General features: G+C 41.2%; 1 protein-coding gene across 6 annotated transcripts in view; it reads left to right on the top strand.

Annotated features, from left to right (window-relative positions):
* si:ch211-286b4.4 (SCO-spondin) overlaps nucleotides 1-23,862 on the top strand; it is a 56,782-nt gene that overhangs the window by 5,388 nt on the left and 27,532 nt on the right. For all 6 annotated transcript variants that reach the window (XM_058799230.1, XM_058799232.1, XM_058799229.1 and 3 more), the window contains exons 5-40: nucleotides 55-278; nucleotides 725-866; nucleotides 951-1,074; nucleotides 1,193-1,384; nucleotides 1,501-1,638; nucleotides 1,938-2,120; nucleotides 3,205-3,399; nucleotides 7,088-7,236; nucleotides 7,630-7,798; nucleotides 7,913-8,047; nucleotides 8,266-8,418; nucleotides 8,505-8,706; nucleotides 8,792-8,932; nucleotides 9,595-9,780; nucleotides 9,874-9,945; nucleotides 10,039-10,165; nucleotides 10,250-10,383; nucleotides 10,480-10,683; nucleotides 11,913-12,062; nucleotides 12,150-12,329; nucleotides 12,413-12,529; nucleotides 12,618-12,767; nucleotides 12,854-13,006; nucleotides 13,113-13,328; nucleotides 13,431-13,535; nucleotides 18,203-18,347; nucleotides 18,432-18,643; nucleotides 19,415-19,633; nucleotides 20,559-20,662; nucleotides 20,752-20,905; nucleotides 20,999-21,098; nucleotides 21,864-22,030; nucleotides 22,224-22,457; nucleotides 22,535-22,722; nucleotides 23,453-23,561; nucleotides 23,640-23,790. In XM_058799230.1, the coding sequence (XP_058655213.1) occupies nucleotides 1,268-1,384; nucleotides 1,501-1,638; nucleotides 1,938-2,120; nucleotides 3,205-3,399; nucleotides 7,088-7,236; nucleotides 7,630-7,798; nucleotides 7,913-8,047; nucleotides 8,266-8,418; nucleotides 8,505-8,706; nucleotides 8,792-8,932; nucleotides 9,595-9,780; nucleotides 9,874-9,945; nucleotides 10,039-10,165; nucleotides 10,250-10,383; nucleotides 10,480-10,683; nucleotides 11,913-12,062; nucleotides 12,150-12,329; nucleotides 12,413-12,529; nucleotides 12,618-12,767; nucleotides 12,854-13,006; nucleotides 13,113-13,328; nucleotides 13,431-13,535; nucleotides 18,203-18,347; nucleotides 18,432-18,643; nucleotides 19,415-19,633; nucleotides 20,559-20,662; nucleotides 20,752-20,905; nucleotides 20,999-21,098; nucleotides 21,864-22,030; nucleotides 22,224-22,457; nucleotides 22,535-22,722; nucleotides 23,453-23,561; nucleotides 23,640-23,790 (5,159 nt within the window). In that variant the 5' untranslated portion in view covers nucleotides 55-278; nucleotides 725-866; nucleotides 951-1,074; nucleotides 1,193-1,267. The remainder of the gene's footprint in view (nucleotides 1-54; nucleotides 279-724; nucleotides 867-950; nucleotides 1,075-1,192; nucleotides 1,385-1,500; nucleotides 1,639-1,937; nucleotides 2,121-3,204; nucleotides 3,400-7,087; nucleotides 7,237-7,629; nucleotides 7,799-7,912; nucleotides 8,048-8,265; nucleotides 8,419-8,504; nucleotides 8,707-8,791; nucleotides 8,933-9,594; nucleotides 9,781-9,873; nucleotides 9,946-10,038; nucleotides 10,166-10,249; nucleotides 10,384-10,479; nucleotides 10,684-11,912; nucleotides 12,063-12,149; nucleotides 12,330-12,412; nucleotides 12,530-12,617; nucleotides 12,768-12,853; nucleotides 13,007-13,112; nucleotides 13,329-13,430; nucleotides 13,536-18,202; nucleotides 18,348-18,431; nucleotides 18,644-19,414; nucleotides 19,634-20,558; nucleotides 20,663-20,751; nucleotides 20,906-20,998; nucleotides 21,099-21,863; nucleotides 22,031-22,223; nucleotides 22,458-22,534; nucleotides 22,723-23,452; nucleotides 23,562-23,639; nucleotides 23,791-23,862) is intronic.

Genomic DNA, 23,862 nt, shown 5'->3' with positions numbered 1-23,862 from the left:
TTGCTTTTGTAAGTTTTATTTAACTTTAGTTAATTTCAATTTCTTCTTTTACAGGCACTGGTGGCATCCAGAGGCCTCCGCTTTTTTGCTTTCCTGGACATTACTGTCCTGTGGGCACTATGTTCCCCACTCAACACAAGTGTCCAGCTGGTACCTGGAACGACCGCAGTGGACTGGAGTCGAGCGCGAGTGTCGGCCGTGCCCAAAAGGCTGGTACTGTTTAGCAGGAGTGGGGGCTCCCTCTGGGAAATGCAACTCGGGACACTACTGTCCTGAAGGTACTAAAGCTGTGTGAAACATCTGAATGTTCTTCTACCTTGAAGAAAGACATGTTAAAGGAATTTATCACTCAAAAATTTAAATTCTGTCATTAGCTACTCAACCTCATGTCGTTCCAAACCTGTAAGACCTTCGTTCATCTTTGAAACACAGATGAAGATATTTTTGATGAAATGAGAGAGCTTTCTGAGTCGCAATGCAACTACCATGAAAGGTAGTAAGGACATCATTAAAACAGTCCATGTGACATCTGTGGTTTAACCGTAATGTTATGATGTTACGAGAATGCTTTTTGTGTGCAAAGAAGACAAAAATAATGACTTTATTCAACAATTTCTCTTCTACCGATTTCTTTACTACCTTTCTGGATACCCTCTATGTCAAACCCTTTTTTTTTAAGACTATTGAAAGTCTTGATATACCATATGTGTGTTTATCTCTACAGGTACGTTATATGGCTCACAGCATCCATGCCCTCCAGGCACCTACAGCACAAAGATTGGTAACGGCGGGAAAGAAGACTGTCAGGTCTGTCCAGAAGGCTATTACTGTAAGGAGGGCACATCTAAACCCACTTCCTGTCCACCGTGAGTAACAGTCCCATTGGCTGAAATAACAAAAATAAAGTCAGGTAAGTATTCAGTGGATTTGACTTTTCCCTATGTGTCCAGGGCAAAATTTCGTCGGATAAAGGGGGGCCGGAGAGCCGAGGATTGCTCTGTGTGTCCTGCTGGCTACTTCTGTCCTCATCCGACCACAATCAATCCTAAAGTTTGTGGAACAGGAAGTTATTCTGTAAGCCGGACAGCTAATTCTATTCTAATGCATGTTGTCTCATTGCAATAAATGAATACACCATTTCATTTATCTGTCTCCCTCTCTTCCGGCTCTTTGTCTTGCTCTTTTTTGTTAGGATGAGGGATCAGTAGAGTGTCAGCCATGTTTGCCGGGTCACTACTGCAGCAATGAGACCACCAGTGAAGAGGCCATGCTCAGAGTAATGGTCTGCCCCCCAGGTTTCCTCTGCTCACAGGGCCTGGATCGAGAACCCCAGCGCTCAGCGGTATTCTGCCCAATAGGCTTTTACTGCCCCGGTGGAAGCGTTGTAAGTATCATTTCTAGGCTCAGAAACATTACGAATATCGTTGATCATTGTGTCAGATGATCAATGGCACGATACATAGCAATTATTTTATTTTCTATTATTTATGCCCTACTCAGGATCCTAATCCTGTTCCGTGCCCCAAAGGAACCTACAGTCGACAGCCAGGACTACGTGACCCTTCAGACTGCACAAAGTGTCCAGAGGGCAAATACTGCTACACAGAGAATCCCCAGGAAGAGCCCATTATTGAACCAGTATGGCTCCCCTGTAGTTTTTGTTTCAACTGTCTGGTGATTATTTAGTCTAATAATTCACCAGTCCCCACCAACCCGACAAAAAAAACAAATTAAATATTAAATATTCACCCTCAAGTCATTCCAAACCCATTTGACTGCCTTTTTATGCAGAATACAAAAGGAGTTATCTAGAAGAAAGTCCAAACTGCTCTTTATACAATGTAATGAATGGTGACCACGGCTGTGTCAGGTCCCATGCATGGAAAAGAGCAGCTTTTGAGTAAACTTTCACTTATCTTGTTTATTTTTCCAATCAGACAGGAAACTGTCCTGATGGATACTTCTGTCCTCCTGGTACCGGACATCCAAACTCATTTCCGTGCCAGTCTGGCTTCTTCAGGAATGACTCGTATGGACATGGAGGAGAAGCTTGTGTGGAATGTCCTCCTAGTTACTACTGTCCTACTCTGGCCACACACACTCCTACAGTCTGTCCACAGGTAAATATGACTGAGAATGTCTAATGGTGCTTTTCCACTGCATGGTACGGCACGGTACGGTTCAGTATGGCTCACTTTTGTGGGGTTTTCCACTGGCTACAGTACCTGGTACTTTTTTTAGTACCACCTCAGCCGAGGTTCCAAGCGAACCGTATCGTTACCAAAACGTGACGTGTAAACTCTGCTGATCATTGATTGAATGCGTCATTGAACTTGCGGCACGAGACACAACAGACCCGCTAGATTTAAATCAGCACAGCCAGCGAAGGCTCAAACGCGACTGTTTTGACTGAGCGCACCTTTCTTTTAACAACCAAAACATGGCTGTTTCGATGTCTGTTGAGGAAGTACAGACTCTCGTGGATAGCCGAGGAGCGGATCCATCGAGAGCTTGATGGAACGACGCAGAATTAAAAAGTTTTTCAGGAGTCACAGCAGTAGAGGCAGCGCAACTTTAACGACACGTGAATAATCCCGCCCACTCTAAAGCGGTACTAAACTGCAGTGGAAATGCAAACCGTGCCAAACTGAGCCATGCTGAGCCGAGTTGTACCACGCAGTGGAAAAGTGCCATAATACACTACCACTCAAATGTTTAGGGCCAGTAAGAGTGTTTTTTTTTTTTTTCTGAAATGTATTTTTTTTTTATTCAGCATGGACACATTAAATTATTTGTTTTTGCTTTACTTACACTTTTGGAAGCATTTACATAAATGATGTTTTTTTTTTAAACTTTCCATTCATCAAAGAATCCTTTAAAAATGTATCACTTAAGCAGCAAAAGTGTTTACAACATAAAAATAAGAAATGTTTCTGGACCACCAAATCAGTATATTTGAATAATTTCTGAAGGATCATGTGACACTGAAGACTAGAGTAAAGGTTTAAAAATCTTGCAGACCCCAAATCTTTGACTGGTAGTCTGCTGCGTTTATTTTACAGAATATTTATTGAAATAATTTAATACACTTTTTCAAACTAAGACTTCTTTCAGAACCATTAAAAAAAATAAATTACAGACTCCAAACATTTGATATATTGTATATAAAATGTTTTTTATTTTTTTTATTCTTTAAATGTCAAGGGTTTCTATTGTACTGAGGGGAGCTCAGCCCCAGAGCCATGTGAAGAGGGCACATTTGGATCCTGGCCAGCCCTGAGTAAAGTGTCACAGTGCGCCCCATGTAGTGGGGGGAAATATTGCACCGGTTTGGGCAAATCTGAGGCCACAGGGGACTGTGAAGGAGGATTCTATTGTAGACAGGGGTCAACGAGTCCAGTAAGATTATTACACAAACTTTTCATTTATCCTTTCATTTTTTTCACCCAAAAATGAAAATTCTGTCATTAATTACTCATCCTCATGTCGTTCCAAACCCCTAAGTCCTTTGTTCATTTCGGAACACAAATGAAGATATTTGATTAAATCCGAGAGCTTTCTGACCCTGTATAGACAGCAATGCAAATACCATGTTCAAGGCCCAGAAAGGTGGTAAGGACATCGTTAAAATAGTCCATGTGATTTTTTCACAATTTCTTCTCTACACGTGTTCACGAGAGTACCACGATGCAAGCGTAGAACTCCAATGCGTTGCACCTTATTTACAAGCAGAGGAAAACAAATGCTGTATATAAAACATGTCTGAATATTTCAATTTTTTTTCCCAGCGTAACTTATTTGAATTACATACAGACGATGAACTAAGAGAGATGGATTTTATTTTTTACTTCTTTTGGCGCAAAAAGCAATAAATCCATTATCAGTTCACAATAGCAAAGAGTCCAGGGTAGGCAGCAAGCAATCACGACGAGAATAAACAATCCCAAAGGTAATCCACAGGTAGACAAGACACAGAAAGAAACGCTCTGAAATGCACACCGGGGCAATACAAGACTTCGCAAAGAGGGAGAGTCTCAGAGCTGTATAAATAGTCTACTAATGCAGGTCAGGTGCAAGTGCAATCAGAGCCAGGTACGTGAGTGGGAAATGTAGTCCGAATGCAGTTCAATACTCAGGAGAGAGCTCCCTCTGGTGGAGAGCGGGAAGCACTGTGGGAGTTTCATTTGTGACAGAGCCCCCTCCCTGTGAGCGGCTCCTGACGTGAGGAGGCAGATGACGCCGGGGTCTTCCGCGAGGTCGTGGGGCCGGTTTATCCGGGTGCGTCCTATGGAACTCGATTAGGAGTGTGGGGTCGAGGATGTCCTCAGTACTGACCCAGGATCGCTCCTCCGGTCCGTACCCCTCCCAATCCACCAGATATTGGAGAAGTCCTCCCCAGCGTCTGGAATAGAGTAGTTCTCAAACCTGGTATACCTCCTCGCCATCAACCAAGATGGGTGGAGGGCCCTGGTCACTGGTCTGCTCCTCCTCCTCCGCTCTCGGACCACCAACGGGTTTGAGAAGTGAAACATGAAATGTAGGAGAAATTAGCAGGTTATGCCAAATGGTAAGAAACTGGTGTTATTTGTTTGACAATTTGGAAGGGACCCACGTACCTGGGACAGAGTTTCCTGCATTGAAGTCTGAGGCGGAGATCTCGGGTAGATAACCAGACCCATTGACCTGGAGTAGATTCAGGATTGGAGCGACAGTGATGATTGGCTTGCAACTTCTGCCTCCTAACAGCATGTAGCAAGTGGGTGTGAGCCTGGTTCCAAATGTTATCGCTCTTCTGGAGCCAGTCATTGATAGCCGGTACCTCGGTGGGCTCTCCTGACCATGGGAATAAAGGTGGTTGGAAACCCATTATGTATTGGAAAGGAGTTAGTCCAATTGACGGTTTTTGAAGTGAGTTGAGCGTACTCTGCCCACATGAGGTATCGACTCCAGTCTGCTTGGTTCTGTTGGCAGTCGGACTGGAGGTCTAATTTGGAAAAGTATTTGGCTTTACGGAGTTGTTCCAAGGCAGCTGGTACTGGGTAAAGAGGTAAAGGGTATCGGAATTTAACAGTGGTGTCGTTGAGGCCCCGGTAATCGATGCAAGGACGTAGGCCACCATCCTTTTTCTTAACAAAGAAGAAGCCAGCTGATGCAGGTGATGTTGATGGTCTGATGAACCCCTTTGAAAGTTCCTCATTGATGTAGTTCTTCATGGCATCGGATTCGGGTTGTGACAAAGGAAAGATGCAACCTTTGGGTGGTTCTGCACCTGGTGATAAATCAGTGGCGCAATCGCAAGAAGGATGAGGAGGCAATTCCGATGCCCTGAACTTGCTGAAAGCCTCAACAAGGTCGGAGTATTCTGAGGGAAGTGTAGAAGGGAGAACTGGTTCGCCCGGGAGCGTAACGGTCTGAACGGAGATTGCTGGATTGTCGATCAGACAATTGGCTTGACAGGAAGGGTCCCACTGAATGATCCGACCCTCCTTCCAGGAGATGAGTTGATTATGTTGGCGTAACCAAGGCAGTCCGAGAATTACAGGGTTATGTGGTGAGGTGATGTAGAAGCAAATGTTCTCAGTGTGAAGGGTCCCGGTCTCCAAATGCAAGTCCACGGTGGTGAGTATGACCCTTCCTTCACCGAGAGGACGTCCGTCTAGCGCCTCCACTGCCAAATGAGAAGTGCAAGGGATTAGTGGAATTTTATGTTGTCGAGCAAACTCGTGAGACATGAAATTTCCAGTCCAGCAGAGCTGATGTGGATATGTTATCTCCCTCTATAGACAGTAATATGGGTACTTTTATGCAAGTACTGGAATGGTCTGCTTCAATGCATGGACTCACCGTGGAGGAGTTACGAGGAGGCAGTCGTGTGGGACAGGAAGCCCTCAGATGGCCAGCCTGGCTGCAATAGAGGCAGAGATGTTGGCGAGTTCAGCGCTCTCGTTCCTCTGGAGACAGGTGAGTGTACCTGAGCTGCATGGGTTCCACGAGAGAGGAGGAGGTGGCTGGAAAAGGATTGTTGGCTGGTACTGTTCTGGTAGGGCGACGGGAACGAATCAAATTATCAATCTGAATAGCCAGTTCAATGAATTGGTCAAGGGTTTTCCCCTCGTCCCGGCACGCTAGTTCTGATTGAAGCTCTAAGCGGAGTCCCCTACGAAAGAGCAATTTAAGCACGCTTTCAACCCAGTCAGTCTGTGCGGCGAGAGTGCGAAATGACAAAGAATATTCAGCTGCGGTATTCCTGCCCTGGCATAATGCAAGCAGTTGATCCTCCGCGCTTTTACCTCCCTCTGGATGATCAAATATTTCTCGGAAGCGTTGGAGGAACATGTGAAATGAAGGGAAAGCTGACCCATTCTCCCTCCATACAGCCGTTGCCCACTCTAAAGCCTTGTCAGTGAGTAATGAACACACAAAGGAGATCTTACTGGTATCGGTGATGTACGTCGCTGGTTGTTTATTGACAAACAATGAACATTGCAACAAAAATCCCTTAGACTTCATAGGATTTCCGTCAAACTTATCTGGGAGAGCCAGGCAAGGGTTAACGGAAGGAGTGGAAGGAGGTGATGCGTTCATGCTCAGCTGACTAAGAGCCGGATCCGGAGATGAGTAAAAGAGTCCAGGTTAGGCAGCAAGCAATCACGATGAGAATAAACAATCCAAAGGTAATCCACAAGTAGACAAGACACACCGGGTCAATACAAGACTTTGCAAAGAGGGAGAGTCTGAGAGCTGTATAAATAGTCCACTAATGCAGGTCAGGTGCAAGTGCAATCAGAGCCAGGTACGTGAGTGGGAAATGTAGTCCGAATGCAGTTCAATACTCAGGAGAGAGCTCCCTCTGGTGGCGAGCGGGAAGCACTGTGGGAGTCTCATTTGTGACAGCAGGGTCAGAAAGCTCTCGGATTTCATCAGAAATATCTTAATTTGTCTTCTGGAGATGAATGAAGGTCTTATGGGTTTGGAATGACATGAGGGTATTTATGACAGAATTAAAATTTTTGGGTGAACTATCCCTTTAACTTTGCCTTTGATTGATTAATGTTTAATTAAAAGTCAAACTTTCTGGCCTTGACAGGTTCCTCCTGATGGTCATGAAGGGGGTGTGTGTCCTGCTGGCAGTTTCTGCCCACCGGGCTCAGTTCACCCACAGCCCTGCCCTTCAGGAACCTACAGTAACAGCACGGGTCTCCAACATGCGGAGAAGTGTGTCCACTGTCCTCCAGGGTATGACTGCAAGAGCAAAATAAGCATGCCTTTATAAATAAGCATTCAGTTTTCTTTTTTAAAGCATTTTCAAAAAAGAAAATTCTGTCATCATTTACTCACTTTCATGTTGTTCCAAACCTGCATGACTTTCTTTCTTCTGTGGAACATAAAAGAAGATATTATGAAGAATGCTAACAACCAAACTGTTTTTAGTTACCATTGACTTCCACTGTATTGCAATTCACTGTAAAAAAAAAAAAAAAATTCAAAATATCTTTTATGCACCAAAGAAGATAGTCATGCAGGTTTGAGTCAACAGTTCAGTAAATGATGACAGAATTTTAATATTTGTGTGAACTATCCCTTTAATTTAAAATCTTAAATTCTTATGTTTTTTTGTTATTCTCTCAGTTATTATTGTCTAGGAACAAACTCTACGTCCCCCTCTGGTCCATGCTTTGCGGGTTATTACTGCACCGGAGGTTCAGCCACACCAGTCCAACATGAAGCTGAGGAGGGACACTACTCTTTGGAAGGAGCTGTGAGGGCTGAACCATGCCCATTGGGAAATTTCCAACCAGTAAGTCACACGTTTAGAGCATTTACACCATGTAACATTTTAATTGTGTTGTATTCATTGAATCAATTTTATTAAATTTCAGTTTCATTTTCCATTTTACTTCTTTTCCATCAGGGAAGAGGCTACAACTCATGCATTGAATGCCAATCAGGAAGACTGTGCAACAAGACAGGCCTATCCCAGCAGCCCCTGTGCCCACCTGGACACTTCTGCCCTGCTGGATCCCTAATTGCTCACCCATGTCCCCCTGTGAGTATGAAACCTAATTTTCCATCTATTATACGCTACCGTTCAAAAGTTTTTTTGAAAGAAATATCTTCTGCTCACCCAGGGTCTATTTATTTGATCAAAAATACAGTTCAAATGTAATATTGTGAAATATTATTACAATTTAAAATTGATAAACACTTACAGTACAGAATGCAAACATTGGATTTCCTCATCTGACCTTCTGTTTTCATTGGAAGGGTACATACACGGCAAGTTCAGGAGCGGAGGATCTGCAGCACTGCGGCCCATGCGATGCTGGTCAGTACTGCCACTCTCCTGGACTAACTGCTCCTCAGGGCCCCTGTGAGCCTGGATTTTACTGCACTGGTGGATCTCATGTTGCCACTCCGGTAACAGCATACTGTTCAGTGGGTTTTAATCCAAAAACATGAAAGATCTATTCATTCATTTATTCATCCATTTTCTTTTTTTACAGATTAGCTCCAGATTTGGTGACATATGCCCCATGGGTTATTACTGTCCAGCAGGCACCAGACACCCTCATGAGTACCCCTGTCCTCCTGGAACCTGGAGTAATGCACTGGGGGCCCAGAATGTGTCATCCTGTTGGCTCTGCCCTGCTGGATTCTTCTGCAACAGCTCTGGCCTCACTCAGCCCACTGGAATATGTGCTCCAGGTACAAATTGACATAATCTCAAGTTCCTTCAGATTGACTTTTGTTTTTAAAATTGATCAGAGTTCTCCTCTGTTCTGTCATATAGGGTTTTATTGTGCGGGTGGTGCTAAAACGGCCATGCCTGATGATGGGGTAACAGGAAATAGGTGTCCAACGCGGTATTACTGTCCACAGGGGTGTACTTCCCCTCTGCACTGCCCTGATGGAACACACTCAAATAGCACAGGTATACTCTACATTTACTTTACAGGTGTACATTTTCCTGAACCTGAATATCCAGAGTTTATGTCCAGAGTTCTGTCAGACTCAAAACATTTTATAATGGCGTAATTTTAGTGCAGTTTGTGAAATTCAGAATTCCAATTAGCATGTTATGCTTTGTATATAGTTTAATAGAAGATTAGAATTAATGTCGTAGTATATTAAAAATGGTATGTCAAAAGAGCCTTGATTTTTTAATGATTTTATGCTTTATGATTTAAAAAAATAATGCCTCAGTATTAACTGAAACAAACTAAGTTTAAGTATTAAAATGACTAAATCTGAAATAAAAAGAAATGAAAGCTAAATAGAAAAAAGGGGAGAAAAAGTAATAAAATGCTAAATAAAAAAAGGTTAAAAGATAATAAAAGTAATAAAAATGACCAATTTTATGATGCTATAGTGTGTCCAAAAACTTTACCATCACCACTGTGCTGCATACTTTTCATACTTAGTATAAATATGCAAATTCACATTGTTATTTATAATTACATTTGTCATAAACACCTCTTTGCATCTTGTCTGTTCATTGCCTTCAGCTCATACACGTCAAGTCATTCACAATGTCAACTCAAAGCATAATAAAGTAAGTTGTGATCAGTGTGTTGTCAATGTGTGTGAATGCAGGTGCTGCAGAATGTAGTGACTGTCCCACTGGATGGCTGTGTCTGGAGGGGGAGGAGCTGCAGTTGTGTCCAGAGGGACATTACTGCCTGGGGGGCACAGTGGAGGACATCCTCCCCTGCCCTCCAGGCACATACAGCCCCAAAGCAGGACAAAACCAAGTAGAGCAGTGTTTACTGTGCTCAGCTGGTGAGAGCAGTGCCCCTGCTTTACTTACACCTTTGGCAGTTTTAATAGCATTGGTGTAGTTTTATGTTCATCATACCCACCTATCATTTTAAGGAATGTACTGTGAGGATTGGGGACTAGTTGAACCTACTGGTCCCTGCCAGGCTGGGTATTTTTGCCTCACAGGTATGTCTGATTACATCGACATTTGGCTTTGTCTTCATTTTGTTGAATTGGATCATGGCATCTAAGCATATGTGGTTCATGTGACTTTTGCAGGCATAAACTTCAAGAATCCTGATGCGAATATTAGCACAGGGGTGGGTGGGCCATGTCCCGTAGGTCATTACTGTCCTGAGGGCACCAGCCTTCCTTTACCCTGCCCGCTTGGCACTTTTTCAAACAGGTACTGTACTCACAGGGTTAAATGGTCCTACCAAATCAAGATGAGTAAATGAAATGATTAACCGATTTCTACTTGTCTTTATAGTCTGTATGTCACTGAGAACACGAGGTGCTCTTTATGTCCTGCTGGGGAATTCTGCGGTTCAGTTGGCTTGAGTAGACCATCTGGACTCTGCCGAGAGGGGTTCTACTGTCCTGCCGGGGCATCGTCGTCCACAGGTGGGACCATTCAACCTTGTTTATTAACTTGATGGCATTGTTTGCTGATTGTTTGTTTGTATTCCGCTATTGACTGTGGTGTTATGGTTTATACAGGTTCTGATTCTGAAGGTGGTCTCTGTCCTCAAGCGCACTTTTGCCCCACTGGCAGTGCCGTGCCTGTTCCCTGCCCTGCGGGCACCTATACCAACCTGACAGGACAGATTAAGTGCACTCCCTGCCATGCTGGATACTATTGCCCAGAGAGTACCAGCAAATACACTATGTACCCCTGTCCTCCTGGATTCTACTGCCCTGATGGTAAGAGACAGAATGAAATATGAATGGAAAACAGTACTGCATACAATGCAAGAAAATAACATTCTAATGAGTGTCAGTAAAAAAAAAAAATTGTTAAAACAAGATAAATTCATTTCACCAAAAAACCCCCCTGAAATGTTAGGCTATATTGCTAGCGTGATTAGCATATTGCTAACATGTTTTAGCATGATTAGCATGTTGCTAGCACGTTTTAGCATGATTTGCATGTTGTTAACATGTCATTAGCATGATTAGCATGTTTTAGCATAATTATATGTTGTTAGCATGTTTGCCACATTGCCAGTATGATTAGCATGTTACTATAAGGTGACCAGATGTGCCACTTCCCGGGGACATGTACTGCCACAGGAATTCTATTTTGCCTAAAATAACCAGGTTTTGGCTATATGATCGATCGATCGCTGTATGACATCAAAGTACCGCGAGAGTGATTCGAAAGCATAAGGAGCTGTCTGTCTCTGCTCTAACGATACTTAGAGGTCATACAACGATCAGTCTGCGCAGCGCAAATAACCAAAACCTTGTTATTTTAGGCAATATAGAAATCAGAACGTGCCCCCGGGAAGTGGCACGACTGGTCATGTTATGTTACTAGCATGTTGCTAGCATATAGATAGCAGGGTTAGCATGTTGTTAACGTTTCAACATGATTCATATTTTGTTACCATGTTGCTAGCATGTTTTTAGTACGATTGGCATGTTGCTGAGAGACATTTCTAGCATGATTAGCATGTTTCTCACATGTTTTAGCATGATTAACAGCTGTTTGCATGATTTAGCATGTTGTCCAAGGACAGTCATTAAGCTTTGCTAGTGATAGACAGCTTAAATACTGTATTACTCTTATTTGTGCAAAAGTTTTGACCCCCTCAATGAAAGTCTATGGGAGTTTTCGGAGTTTTAATTGTCTATTTAATGAAAATTTGACTAAATAGCATACATTATAATATCGACCATAACAGGAAAATAATTCTTGGCTTATCAGTATCGGCCAGATTTTTAATATCAGTGTTAAGACTAATTTTCAGAGAATTTATATACGTATTAAGTATTTTGTGTTGTGGTACTGGCAGATTTTTACTTATGCTTTAAACTATTAAAAAATCTGCTAGTGGCACTAGACTAAAAGTATAATTTTCATTAAAGAATATATATTTAACTAAAGAATTCACACCTCAATAATATGCAGTGCTAATCTTTGTTTACAGGAACAAAGCATGCCACCCAGTTCCCCTGCCCACGAGGCTATTACAACCCTGAGCCGATGACCCACAGCCTGGACAGCTGCCTGCCCTGTCCTCCAGGCCACTACTGTGAGAAAGAGCACCTGTCCACTGTGTCTGGGAAATGTAAAGCTGGTGAGTGCATCACCCGAGTAAGACAATCAATATTTCAACTAAATATTAAACCCAATTAGAGTTTCAACAAATAAAATCATCACACAGGATGGTTTTGTGTATCTGCCGCCTGGAACGCTCAGCCCTTTGACCTGGACAACTACACTAACGCTAACTGCCTGTGCCCTGCTTCCTCCACCGGGGGCAGATGCCAGGAGGGGTTTTACTGTCCCACTGGGACCTCTGAGCCTGTATCGTGCCCTCCAGGAGCTTTCTGCAATGCAACCGGTGCGTAATCACCTGATGCAAAGCAACAACTTCCCTATGTGCTTTTGCAAAATGATCTGTTTATACCTGACCTTCTAAAACAGGTCTAGCCCTGCCGAGTGGACCGTGCTCTCCTGGTTATTACTGCACAAAGGAAGCCACTTCATCCAGGCCTACAGATGGCATCACAGGCAACATCTGCCCTCCAGGAACTTACTGTGGTAATTACTGGGTCATTCAGATGTAGCTGATTTAAAACCAGCCTCAGCCAAATTTATTTTAGTTATGAATATCTGTCATTTTCCCCAGACGAGGGCTCTAGTGCACCACAGCCATGTCCAGCTGGGACTTTCTCCCCAGCAGCGGGCCTCGTGAGCAAGGACGAGTGTCAGCCCTGTAGAGCGGGTTACTACTGCGCTACCCCAGGCCTTCAGGCTCCTACCGCCCCCTGCAGGCAGGGTGAGAACTATCACTGCACAAAACCCAGACTAGTAAAGTGCCATTTAAACAATTTCTACATCTTGTCCTTGTCCTTTTTTTGGTAGGTTACTGGTGCCCGGCTGGTCAGACAGATGACCTAGCTCTGCCATGTCTGGTTGGTCATTACTGTCCCCCAGGAAGCCCTGTCCCAATTCTTTGTCCCACTGGGACATATCAGGACAAGCAGAAGCAGGCAAACTGTACAATCTGTGAATCAGGCAAGCTGCAGCCATGTTAAGCAAACTGTGTGACACACTCCCACATTTCTATTTCTGAAAAACGTACTGAAGCTTGTATCCTATTTTTTGGTTTCTCCTACATCAGGTTTTTATTGCGATGAAACATTTGGGGCTGCAAATATATCTGTCCTGCAGCCTTGTCCAAAGGGACATTACTGTCCTAAAGGAACAGGCTATGCTGAACAGTTCCCATGCCCTGCCGGCACCTATAACCCTCGTGAGCTCATGGACAGTCAAAACGACTGTTTATTGTGTCCGTCAGGACATTACTGTCCGGATGTTGGACTTGAAGAGCCTGCAGGTGAGACTGATGACATTTCAATAAAAAGTCTGAATCATGTGTTTATCACACATGCCATATATTTTTGCTATACAAGCCCTGTGTTCAAATGTTTGTTTGTAGGACTGTGTTTGGCTGGTTTCTGGTGTAGAGAGGGCTCCCATTCACCCAGTCACTTGGATGGTCCTACAGGGACAGTATGTCCAGTTGGTCACTATTGTCCAAAAGGTATTTCAGTAACTTCACCCACTAAAATTAGCCTTTATCAGGCCTGTGTTACAAGATATTTTGTACTTAGGATGACACAGTTTAATAATAGGCATGTACTGCTATTAAAATTCTTGCTGAAAATATATATAATTATATATTGATTTATTAATAAGATTTATTATATTATATTTATTATATTATATTATAAGCATCATTATATAGAATATGTATAAATAAATCAATATACAATATTTATTTATATATTTGTATTTAAAAAATATCTATCTATCTATACAGTATCTCACAAAAGTGAGTACACCCCTTACATTTCAGCAACAATTTTGGTATATCTTCTCAAGGGACAATACTGCACAAATGAAACTTGGATATATTTTAGAGTAGGCAATGTGCAACTTGTATAGAAGTACAAATTTACTGTCCTCTAAAAATAACTAAACATATAGCCATTATTGTCCAAATAACTGGCAACAAAAATGAGTACACCCTAAGTCAGGGGTGGGCAATTAATTTTCCCAAGGGGCCACATGAGAAATTTGGGCGGTTGCAGAGGGCTGGACCAATACACTTAACTATGTTCTGCCCAATATATTTTATATTTCTCTATAAATGGAACATATAACAATCATACAATCCAAATGTGGAGCACACAATTATACCAGTAGCTAATGAACATTCACAAAAACAGTTTTGAAAACGTAAATTTTTTTTGCAGTGTTTCAAAAACATCACAATTTTGAACAAAAAATCAAGTATTTCAGAGATTATGGACGTGACATTCACAGTCAAAACCTGAAACACACATTTTCATAGATGTATTCATTACCAATAGCTATATTGGACCATCTCTTTATATTTTTCTAAACCGCTGAAAATAGAGTCCAGACATCAGTAAAGTATCAGTCTATAAACGATGAGGAAAATAGGATACACTTGCGTCACGGACGTGACAAAAAAAGACCAGAGTTTTTGGGAGACAACGTAGGCCTATTTGTAGACTTTCTGTGATTTACAGTGCACAGCCCAGAAGCAACAATATCTGCCGAATGGAAATTCGTTTTTGTGTTACAGAGGAAAAATCAATATGGACGGGACGGACATCTCTCCGTTACGGCCGTGACAGTTCTGAAAGCGGAATTTATCCAACAATGGAAATGCGCAGCTAAAATGCTTTAAGAACTTTAACAGAGACGTCTAGCTGGTATTTAATAGGGCTGCCCCCAACAACTTAACTAGTCGTTCATTTAAGTCATTATTAACTAATCGCATATTAAAGATAATAATCCAATGAATTTAAATTCCTTGCTCAAGCACATGTATAAAGTTTGCCACCGTGTGAGCACAGGCAAAAGTCTCCTAATGATTACGAATGTGTTGGGAAAAAAAGGAGATATTTTAATTATTTATTAATTCTCTCTCATCTCCAGAGTACTGGACGCGCCTTTAGAGAGAAATGCAACCTTCATACAGATTACAATAATCAGGAAATATTTGTTTTTGAATTGGTTCGTTTAAAAGAAGACATTTTAAACTTTCTATAGATATAGCCTGTTTCACATGTCTGTGAGGCAGCCGTATGTACGCTGAGTTTCGGTTCTTTTTTCTGACGTGCTCCTTCGGAGATGGCAGAAAGCGCGTCCTGCTTTCATTATTTTACAAAAGCAACGTTTTGTTGTTTTTATGAGTTTACAGAAATAAAATCAGTTTTGATTTTAAAAATAAAAATCAGAACTGATTTTAAGTTGTTTCATTATTAGGAAACAAGCTGTTGCCTTGAAAATATAAGCAGTGCGGTTGTATTGCGTAATTACACCTATTTGTGATTGACTTTTAATTCACAAATTACCTCATGCGGGCCGGTCAAGGATAGCCAGAGGGCCGGATGTGGCCCGGGGGCCGTACAATGCCCAGGTCTGCCCTAAGTGAACATGTCAAAACTGTGTCCAAAGTGTCAATATTTTGTAGGGGCATCATTGTTATCTAGCACTGCCTTAATCCTCCTGGGCATGGAATTCACCAGAGCTGCGCAGGTTGTTGCTGGCATCCTCTTCCACTCCTCCATACTGACATCACGGAGCTGCTGGATGTTAGACACATGGTGCTTCTCCACTTTCCGCTTGAGGATGCCCCACAGGTGTTCAATAGGGTTCAGGTCTGGAGACATACTTGGCTACTCCATCACCTTCAGCTTCATCAGCAAGGCAATTGTCATCTTGGCGGTGTGTTTGGGGTCGTTATTATGTTGGAAAACTGCCATTCGGCCCAGTTTCTGAAGGGAGGGCATTATGTTCTGCTTCAGAATGTCTCGGTACATGTTGGAATCCATGTTTCCCTCAATGAATCTCAGCTCCCCAGCACCAGCAGCACTCATGCAGCCCCAGACCATGATGCTACCACCACCATGTTTGACTGTAGGCAAGACACAATTTTCTTGGTACTCCTCACTGGGGCGTCACCACACATGTTGGACACAATCTGAGCCTTAGAAGTTTATCTTAGTCTCATCAGACCACAGGACATGGTTCCAGTATTTCATGCTCTTGGAGAGGTTGTCTTCAGTAAACTGTTTGCGGGCTTTCTAGTGAGCCAGCTTCAGAAGAGGCTTCCTTCTGGGACGATGGCGATGCAAGCCGACTTGTTGCAGTGTGCGGCGTATGGTCTGAGCACTGACAAGCTAATACAAGATACACAAATTTGTATGGTCCTGTCAAACATACAAAAACATGAACATGATGAATGGACATGTGGCTTTGCATGTTTAAACAACGTTTAGCTGTTATCACTTAGGGTGTACTCACTTTTGTTGCCAGCTTTTTTGACAATAATGCCTGTATGTTGAGTTATTTTCAGAGGACAGTAAATATTTATTGCTATGCAAATTGCACATTGACTGCTCTAAAATATATCCAAGTTTCATTTCTATAGTATTGTCCTTTGAGAAGATATACTAAAATGGTTGCCAAAATGTGAGGGGTGTACCCACTTTTGTGAGATACTGTGTATATATACAGGTGCTGGTCATATAATTAGAATATCATCAAAAAGTTGATTTATTTCACTAATTCCATTCAAAAAGTGAAACTTGTATATTATATTCATTCATTACACACAGACTGATATATTTCAAATGTTTATTTCTTTTAATTTTGATGATTAGAGCTTACAGCTCATGAAAGTCAAAAATCAGTATCTCAAAATATTCGAATATTTACATTTGAGTTTGAATAAATGACCATCCCTACAGTATAAATTCTGGGTATCTCTTGTTCTTTGAAACTACAATAATGGGGAAGACTGCTGACTTGGCAATGATCCAGAAGACGAACATTGACACCCTCCACAAAGAAGGTAAGTCACAGAAGGTCATTACTGAAAGGTGTGGCTGTTTACAGAGTGCTGTATCAAAGCATATTAAATGCAAAGTTGACTGGAAGGAAGAATTTGGGTAGGAAAAGGTGCACAAGCAACAGGGATGACCGCAAGCTTGAGAATACAGTCAAGCAAAGCCTATTCAAACACTTGGGAGAGCTTCTCAAGGAGAGAACTGAAGCTGGAGTCAGTGCATCAAGAGTCACCACGCTCAGACGTCTTCAGGAAAAGGGCAACCAAGCCACTTCTGAACCAGAGACAACGTCAGAAGCGTCTTACCTGTGCTGTGGAGAAAAAGAACTGGACTGTTGCTCAGTGGTCCAAAGTCCTCTTTTCAGATGAAAGTAAATTTTACATTTCATTTGGAAATCAAGGTCCCAGAGTCTGAAGGAAGAGTGGAGAGGCACAGAATCCACGTTGCTTGAAGTCCAGTGTGAAGTTTCCACAGTCAGTGATGATTTGGGCTGCCATGTCATCTGCTGGTGTTGGTCCACTGTGTTTTCTGAAGTCCACAGTCAACGCAGCCATCTACCAGGAAATTTTAGAGCACTTCATGCTTCCTTCTGTTGACAAGCTTTATGGAGATGCCGATTTCATTTTCCAGCAGGACTTGGCACCTGCCCACACTGCCAAAGGTACCAAAAGCTGGTTCAATGACCATAGTGTTACTGTGCTTGATTGGCCAGCAAACTCGCCTGACCTGAACGCCATAGAGAATCTATGAGGTATTGTCAAGAGTAAGATGAGAGACACCAGACCCAACAATGAAGGCCACTATCAGAGCAACCTGGGCTCTCATAACACCTGAGCAGTGCCACAGACTGATCGACTCCATGCCACGCCGCATTGCTGCAGTAATTCAGGAAAAAGGAGCCCCAACTAAGTATTGAGTGCTGTACATGCTCATACTTTTCATTTTCATACTTTTCAGTTGGCCAAGATTTCTAAAAATCCTTTCTTTGTATTGGTCTTAAGTAATATTCTAATATTTTGAGATACTGATCATCAAAATTAAAAGAAATAAACATTTGAAATATATCAGTCTGTGTGTAATGAATGAATATAATATACAAGTTTCACTTTTTGAATGGAATTAGTGAAATAAATCAACTTTTTGATGATATTCTAATTATATGACCAGCACCTGTATATATATAAACTGCTATTTATTTAATTCTGTTTAATTACATGATATAGCATGTGATGTAGAATTTTTACACATGTTGTTCTGATGTAATACTACTGATTTGATTTCATTGAGTTTGAGTTGAGTTCAAGGTCTCTGTCTGTTACTATAGGCACTGACAGTCCTGTGCCCTGTCCGGTGGGAACATGGTCTAACAGTACAGGACTAAGGAGTGCAGAGGAGTGCCAGTCGTGCCCTGGAGGGTTTTACTGTGCCTCTACAGGTCTGACTGAACCCAGTGGACTCTGCTCTAATGGGTATGAGCCAAGTAATACAGTATATACACTATAACTTCAATACAGATGCCTAGTTTAACTAACGTCATCATGTTTCCCCAAAAGGTTTTATTGTGCCAAGAAAGCTGAGACTCCCACCCCTATTGATGGGGTCTCTGGCCACATCTGCCCAGAGGGTCATTACTGTCCTTCCGGAACCACTCTCCCTGTGCCATGTGATCCTGGGACTTTTGTAACCGTCACTCAAGCCTCTCAGTGCTGGCCCTGCACAGCTGGCTGGTACTGTGTGGATGGAGCCCGGCTGCTGTGCCCAGCTGGTTGGTGCTTTGGTCTCTCGTTGGCTATGTTTGGAATGGAGTACTAGTGTACTGCTTACTGGATGCTGCGCATGTATATTCTGCCAACAATTTTGAAAAAGTATGTGAAACAGTTTGCATTTATGCAACTGTTCATGTTTTAAACAGTAGTGTGCTACATTGTCACATGACCTCAACCCACTGCATATTTAATTCTGTGAGAGGCATCCAGTTATCATTTTGGAAAAAAAATTATTTTGTAATTTTTAAAAAAAAATTGTAAAAATAATCTGATCAAATAATAATAAAATAAAATCACATTTATTTTTAAAACATGAAATGTATTAATGTACTGTTTATCTATATCTGATTAATTATATGTCCCAGCATGTGATGTAAATTATTTTTAATATATAAAATCATTTTTTAAAAATATAATGTCAATTTATATATATACATATAAATGTGACTTTATATCACAGCTGATATTTTCAGTTCCAGTTCTGCTTTCATACAAAAAAACAACAGCTTTACTTTACTATACTATATACTACAGAGATTCTTATTACTTGCTACTTGATTGATTGCCATCAGGATGTGAAGAGACTTTCAACCAGAATAACAAAATACATTTCTGAAGACATTTTGCACCTTTAATTACTACCTAAGTTTATAACAGGTTCAAGAAACTCAATTAAATTGCAAACAGCACCACACAGTGGAGAGACACATTACATAAATTTCACCCAAATCCAGCAGTCACTTTTAGGCTGTTATCTGTCTGCCCCTTAGGTTTCTATTGTCCTGAAGGCACAGGTTATGACTGGAAGCCTTGTCCGGTGGGGACATACAGTTCTGACTCTGGCTTGAGCGTCCTCTCTGAATGTAAGGAATGTGATGGAGGACACTACTGCTCTCTTCAGAACTCCACCTCTGTCACAGGAAAATGCTCTGAGGGATATTACTGTGCACATGGAAACATCTCACCTCAACCCCACAAGCAGTCTGCAGGTAACCGTAACCAGGTTTCCATCCACAGACTTTTCTGAGAAGTTTTGAGATTTTGCATTAAAAATTCAGGTGAAAGCACTAAGACGCAAGTACAATATTTAATTTTTCTGAGAAAGCAACAACACATTTTTATGCTTTATATGAAGATAAGTTGTATATATTATGAACTATGTATGTTATAAAATAAATTATGAAAAGTTTTGATGATAAATGTTGATAATTTATATATACATGTGTAGAGATAGTTATTCACTGCCGTTCAAAAGTTTGGGTAATTCAGTAAGATTTTTTATGTTTTTTAATGGAGTTTCTAATTCTCATCAAGGCTGTATTTATTTTATGAAAACTACCGGAAAAAAACAGTAATATTATGAAATATTATTGCAATTTTTAATATTGGTTTCCTATTTTAATATACTTTAAAAAATAATTTATTTCTGTGACGCAGCACTGAATTTTCAGCAGCCATTACTCCAGTCTTCAGTGTCACATGATCCTTCAGAAATCATTCTAATATGCTGATTTATTATCAGTGTTGAAACTGTTTTTGAAAGGTCTTTTTAACTTTTTATTTTCCAACACTGATTATAAATTATAATATAGCATATTAGAATGATTTCTGAAGGATCATGTGACACTGAAGACTGAAGTAATGATGCTGAAAATTCAGCTTTGCTTCACAGGAATAAATTATATGTTAAAGTATATTAAAATAGAAAACTGTTTTAAATTTAATCTATTTTAAATTACAGTAATATTTCACAAAATTACTTTTTTTTTCTGTATTTTTGATCAAATAGATACCTCCTTGATGAGCATAAGAAACGTTTAAATCATTAAATATATTACTAATATAATATATAATATGTAATAATTTATATATATTATTTATGTTAACATATTTTATTACTATTTTTTTTCCAAGGAGGGGGATCTTGTCCTGTGGGTCACTTTTGCCCACAAGGCACTGCTCAACCTCAGCCTTGTCCAGAGGGCACTTTCAGTTACAAAACCCAACTGGTCAAAATGGTAAGAAGAATTTCTCTATTTAGATTAAAAGTGCAACAACACGAGTGCGATTGCCAGCAGTCACTTCTGTAAAGGACATTTTCTTACAGGAAGAGTGTTTGTCATGTCCTGCTGGCCATTATTGTGACATATCTGGGCTGACTTCACCCAGTGGAGAATGCTGGGAAGGTTTTTACTGCAAACAGGGAGCTGTACTCCCCAACAGCCCAATCAGCGATCACAGAGGAGGACCGTGTCCGACAGGTAATTGACAGATCCCCCAATTCAAGGCAGATTAAAAACACCCACGTTCCCCTCAAACCGGCCCACCTCATCCTGTTTTCTGTTCCCGCACAGGTTATTTTTGCTCTAGAGGCTCAGGCGCTCCTCAAGCCTGTCCAGAAGGATCCATCAGCAGTAGAGAGAGACAGGCCAGCTGCAGCCTGTGTCCCCAGGGGTAGATACACTTATACATACACAAGAATGTTTAACATTTAAAGGTGAAGTGTATCATTTTTTTCAATGTTAAAATACTTTCTGCTATCCCAGGTGGTGCAGAGACAGCTAGAAGTACGACATTCATACGTTAATTCTTCCAAAACTCTGTGGTGTTTTCAAAACATCACAACAAACCTGACACAGTAACATTGACTCAGCCAATAGAGTGCGACAGGCGGTTTTTCAGAAGTAAAAATCCCATTCATTTTCTCCATCAGGGAACTGATATTAAACAATAACTTACAAACCTTTAAAAACAGACCTACTGTGAGCTACGAGGTTGTTAATCGATGGTACTGTTTATGCTTTTGTTGAAGCCATCAGCCTGCATTATTTCAACATATTCAAATAAATAGTTGTTTAACAGCAGAATTCCTACAGAAAAACTACATTACCCATGATTCTGCAAAGAAATCTCTACCAATCAGAGAATTGCAACATGTAAATTGTAAATTCATTGCTCATGACCCATGGGAAAAATACAAAAAACAAAGTGGGCGGGAACTGTTGAACTTTTGGGGGGCAGTGCTTCCTTATCAATCGCCCAATAGCAGATGGTGGAGTGTTCAGGAAAGCTATCATTAATTTTGCATTCTGTTAGCTGTTAGGTGCCGCTAGTGGCACAAAAAATTCTATATTTCACCATCCAATCATCCACTGTACAGTAAAGATGAATAATTTTACATTACTAATATTATTAATGGTTTCACTTACAACTTTTCAGTTACTACTGTCCTGCCAATGGTTCCTTCTCTGAGGGCATTGAATGCCCAGTGGGCCATTATTGCCCCACGGGCACCCATCTACAAAATCAGCACCCCTGTCCAGCAGGGACTATTAATCCCCATACAAGAATGAGCAGCCGTGAAGACTGTTTACCCTGCCCTCCAGGTACCATTTCTACAAGCGACTGAACTCCTATCAAGTCATTTCTCAGTGTTACGCATCTCTTATTCTCAGAGGGTGATGCTGCCCTATTTCTTCAAACCATTTGAGTCACACCATTTTCAGTCACAGCCTCTTGTGCTTTCAGCATCTGTCAAAACTATGCTGAGAAATGTCCCACAAACTTTCCACCCGGCAGGTTTCTTTTGCGAGTCTCCTGGACAGAGTGATGTATCTGGACCGTGTGCAGCTGGACACTTTTGTCTCTCTGGAGCTGTGTCCCCCACACCTGTGGATGGAGGAACGGGTGGTAGATGTCCTCAAGGACACTACTGTCCGGTAGGGTCCTCGTCCCCTGAGACTTGTCCAGAAGGCTACTACAGCAACAGTAGCAGGAACACTAAGCTGTCTGACTGTGTGCCCTGCCCTCCAGGTCAGTACTGCTCTTTGGACTTTATTTTTTTTTTAGATCATTTGGTCTCTATTGATTTGTGGGCATTTTCTTTGTAGGATTTGCTTGTTCCAGTAGGGGGCTCTCCTCACCTTCTCATGTGTGCCAGATGGGCTACTACTGCCCACAGGGGCAAAATTCCAGCCATCCTGCTCACTTCATCTGCTCACCTGGGCATATGTGTCCACCTGGCAGCCCTGCCCAGATCCCCTGTCCGATTGGGACGTACCAGAACCTCCAGGGGCAGGTCAGTTGAGAGAGAGGCATGATTGTTTGACACCCTGTTGAAATTGGTAACATAAAAGGCATTTCTTCGTAATTCCAATTATTGTTAAACTAAAACTATATAAACAAAAATCAAAAATATGAAAAGCATAAAAACTTAATTTAAAATAATATGTTTATAAATAGGTTTGTTGAAATAATAAAATTACTACAACTAAAATTGATATAAATGACAATAATAACACAATCGATAAAAGCACATAACAAAATTAATAAAACTTTTTTAAAAGTAAAATAAAAATATGAAAATAAAAGCTAATTCAAAATATTAATACATACTATAATAGTGTATAAATAATACTAAAATAACACTGATTTCCAGTACATCTCAAATAAGCATTCTGTGGTGAAAATGGTGTTTATGGAGCAATTTCTGTGGAAAATCATATTTCAAAGTATATTTTCTCTTTGTTTAAATCAAAATATTTTTATAAACATGAAATTATTAATATTTTTATGATGGAATTTCTCAATTTAAGATCGAAAGTGTGAGTCTGTGGCATATAAAAGTATATAATCTATAGGTAAAAGTAGCAAAAATAAGAGATTAAGCATGGTAAAAAGTTTTAATGAGACCTTCATAAGAAGATAAAATCAAACTCTTCGACATGCAGTAAATTATGTTGAAGGAACGGAAGGAAAAACACTATGAAAGCTTGAAGATAAATATTGCATCTATTTTATACCCATAGGTAGAATGTTCTGTGTGTCCGGCTGGATATTTTTGTGCTGGTTCAGACACAGTAACAGGTGGAACTTCTATACCTGTGTCCTGTCCTAGGGGATATTACTGCCCTCCAGGTACTGGCAAAATTACTGTGAGTGCAAGATGAGGACACTTGAACCCTTTTTTTACTCTATCCTGTGTATTTTAAACAGGTTCAGAGTCTGGAGTAAGCTTCCCCTGCCCTGCGGGCACTTTTAATGGTCAGTTAGGCCTGTCTAGCAAGGATCAGTGTATCTCCTGCCCCCCTGGTAAATACTGCAGCTCCTCTGGCCTGGACACCCCTACAGGCAACTGTTCTCCAGGGTGAGTGAGCTTATTAGCCAGCTCAGCTCCCACAATGTCCCCATAAATGTCCTGTTGAATAATATAGGCCTG

This window comes from Onychostoma macrolepis, chromosome 15 (assembly GCF_012432095.1).
Source record: "Onychostoma macrolepis isolate SWU-2019 chromosome 15, ASM1243209v1, whole genome shotgun sequence".
Taxonomy (NCBI): domain Eukaryota; kingdom Metazoa; phylum Chordata; class Actinopteri; order Cypriniformes; family Cyprinidae; genus Onychostoma; species Onychostoma macrolepis.
Note: the sequence above shows the minus strand (reverse complement) of the source record. Positions and strands in the feature narration are given on the sequence as shown.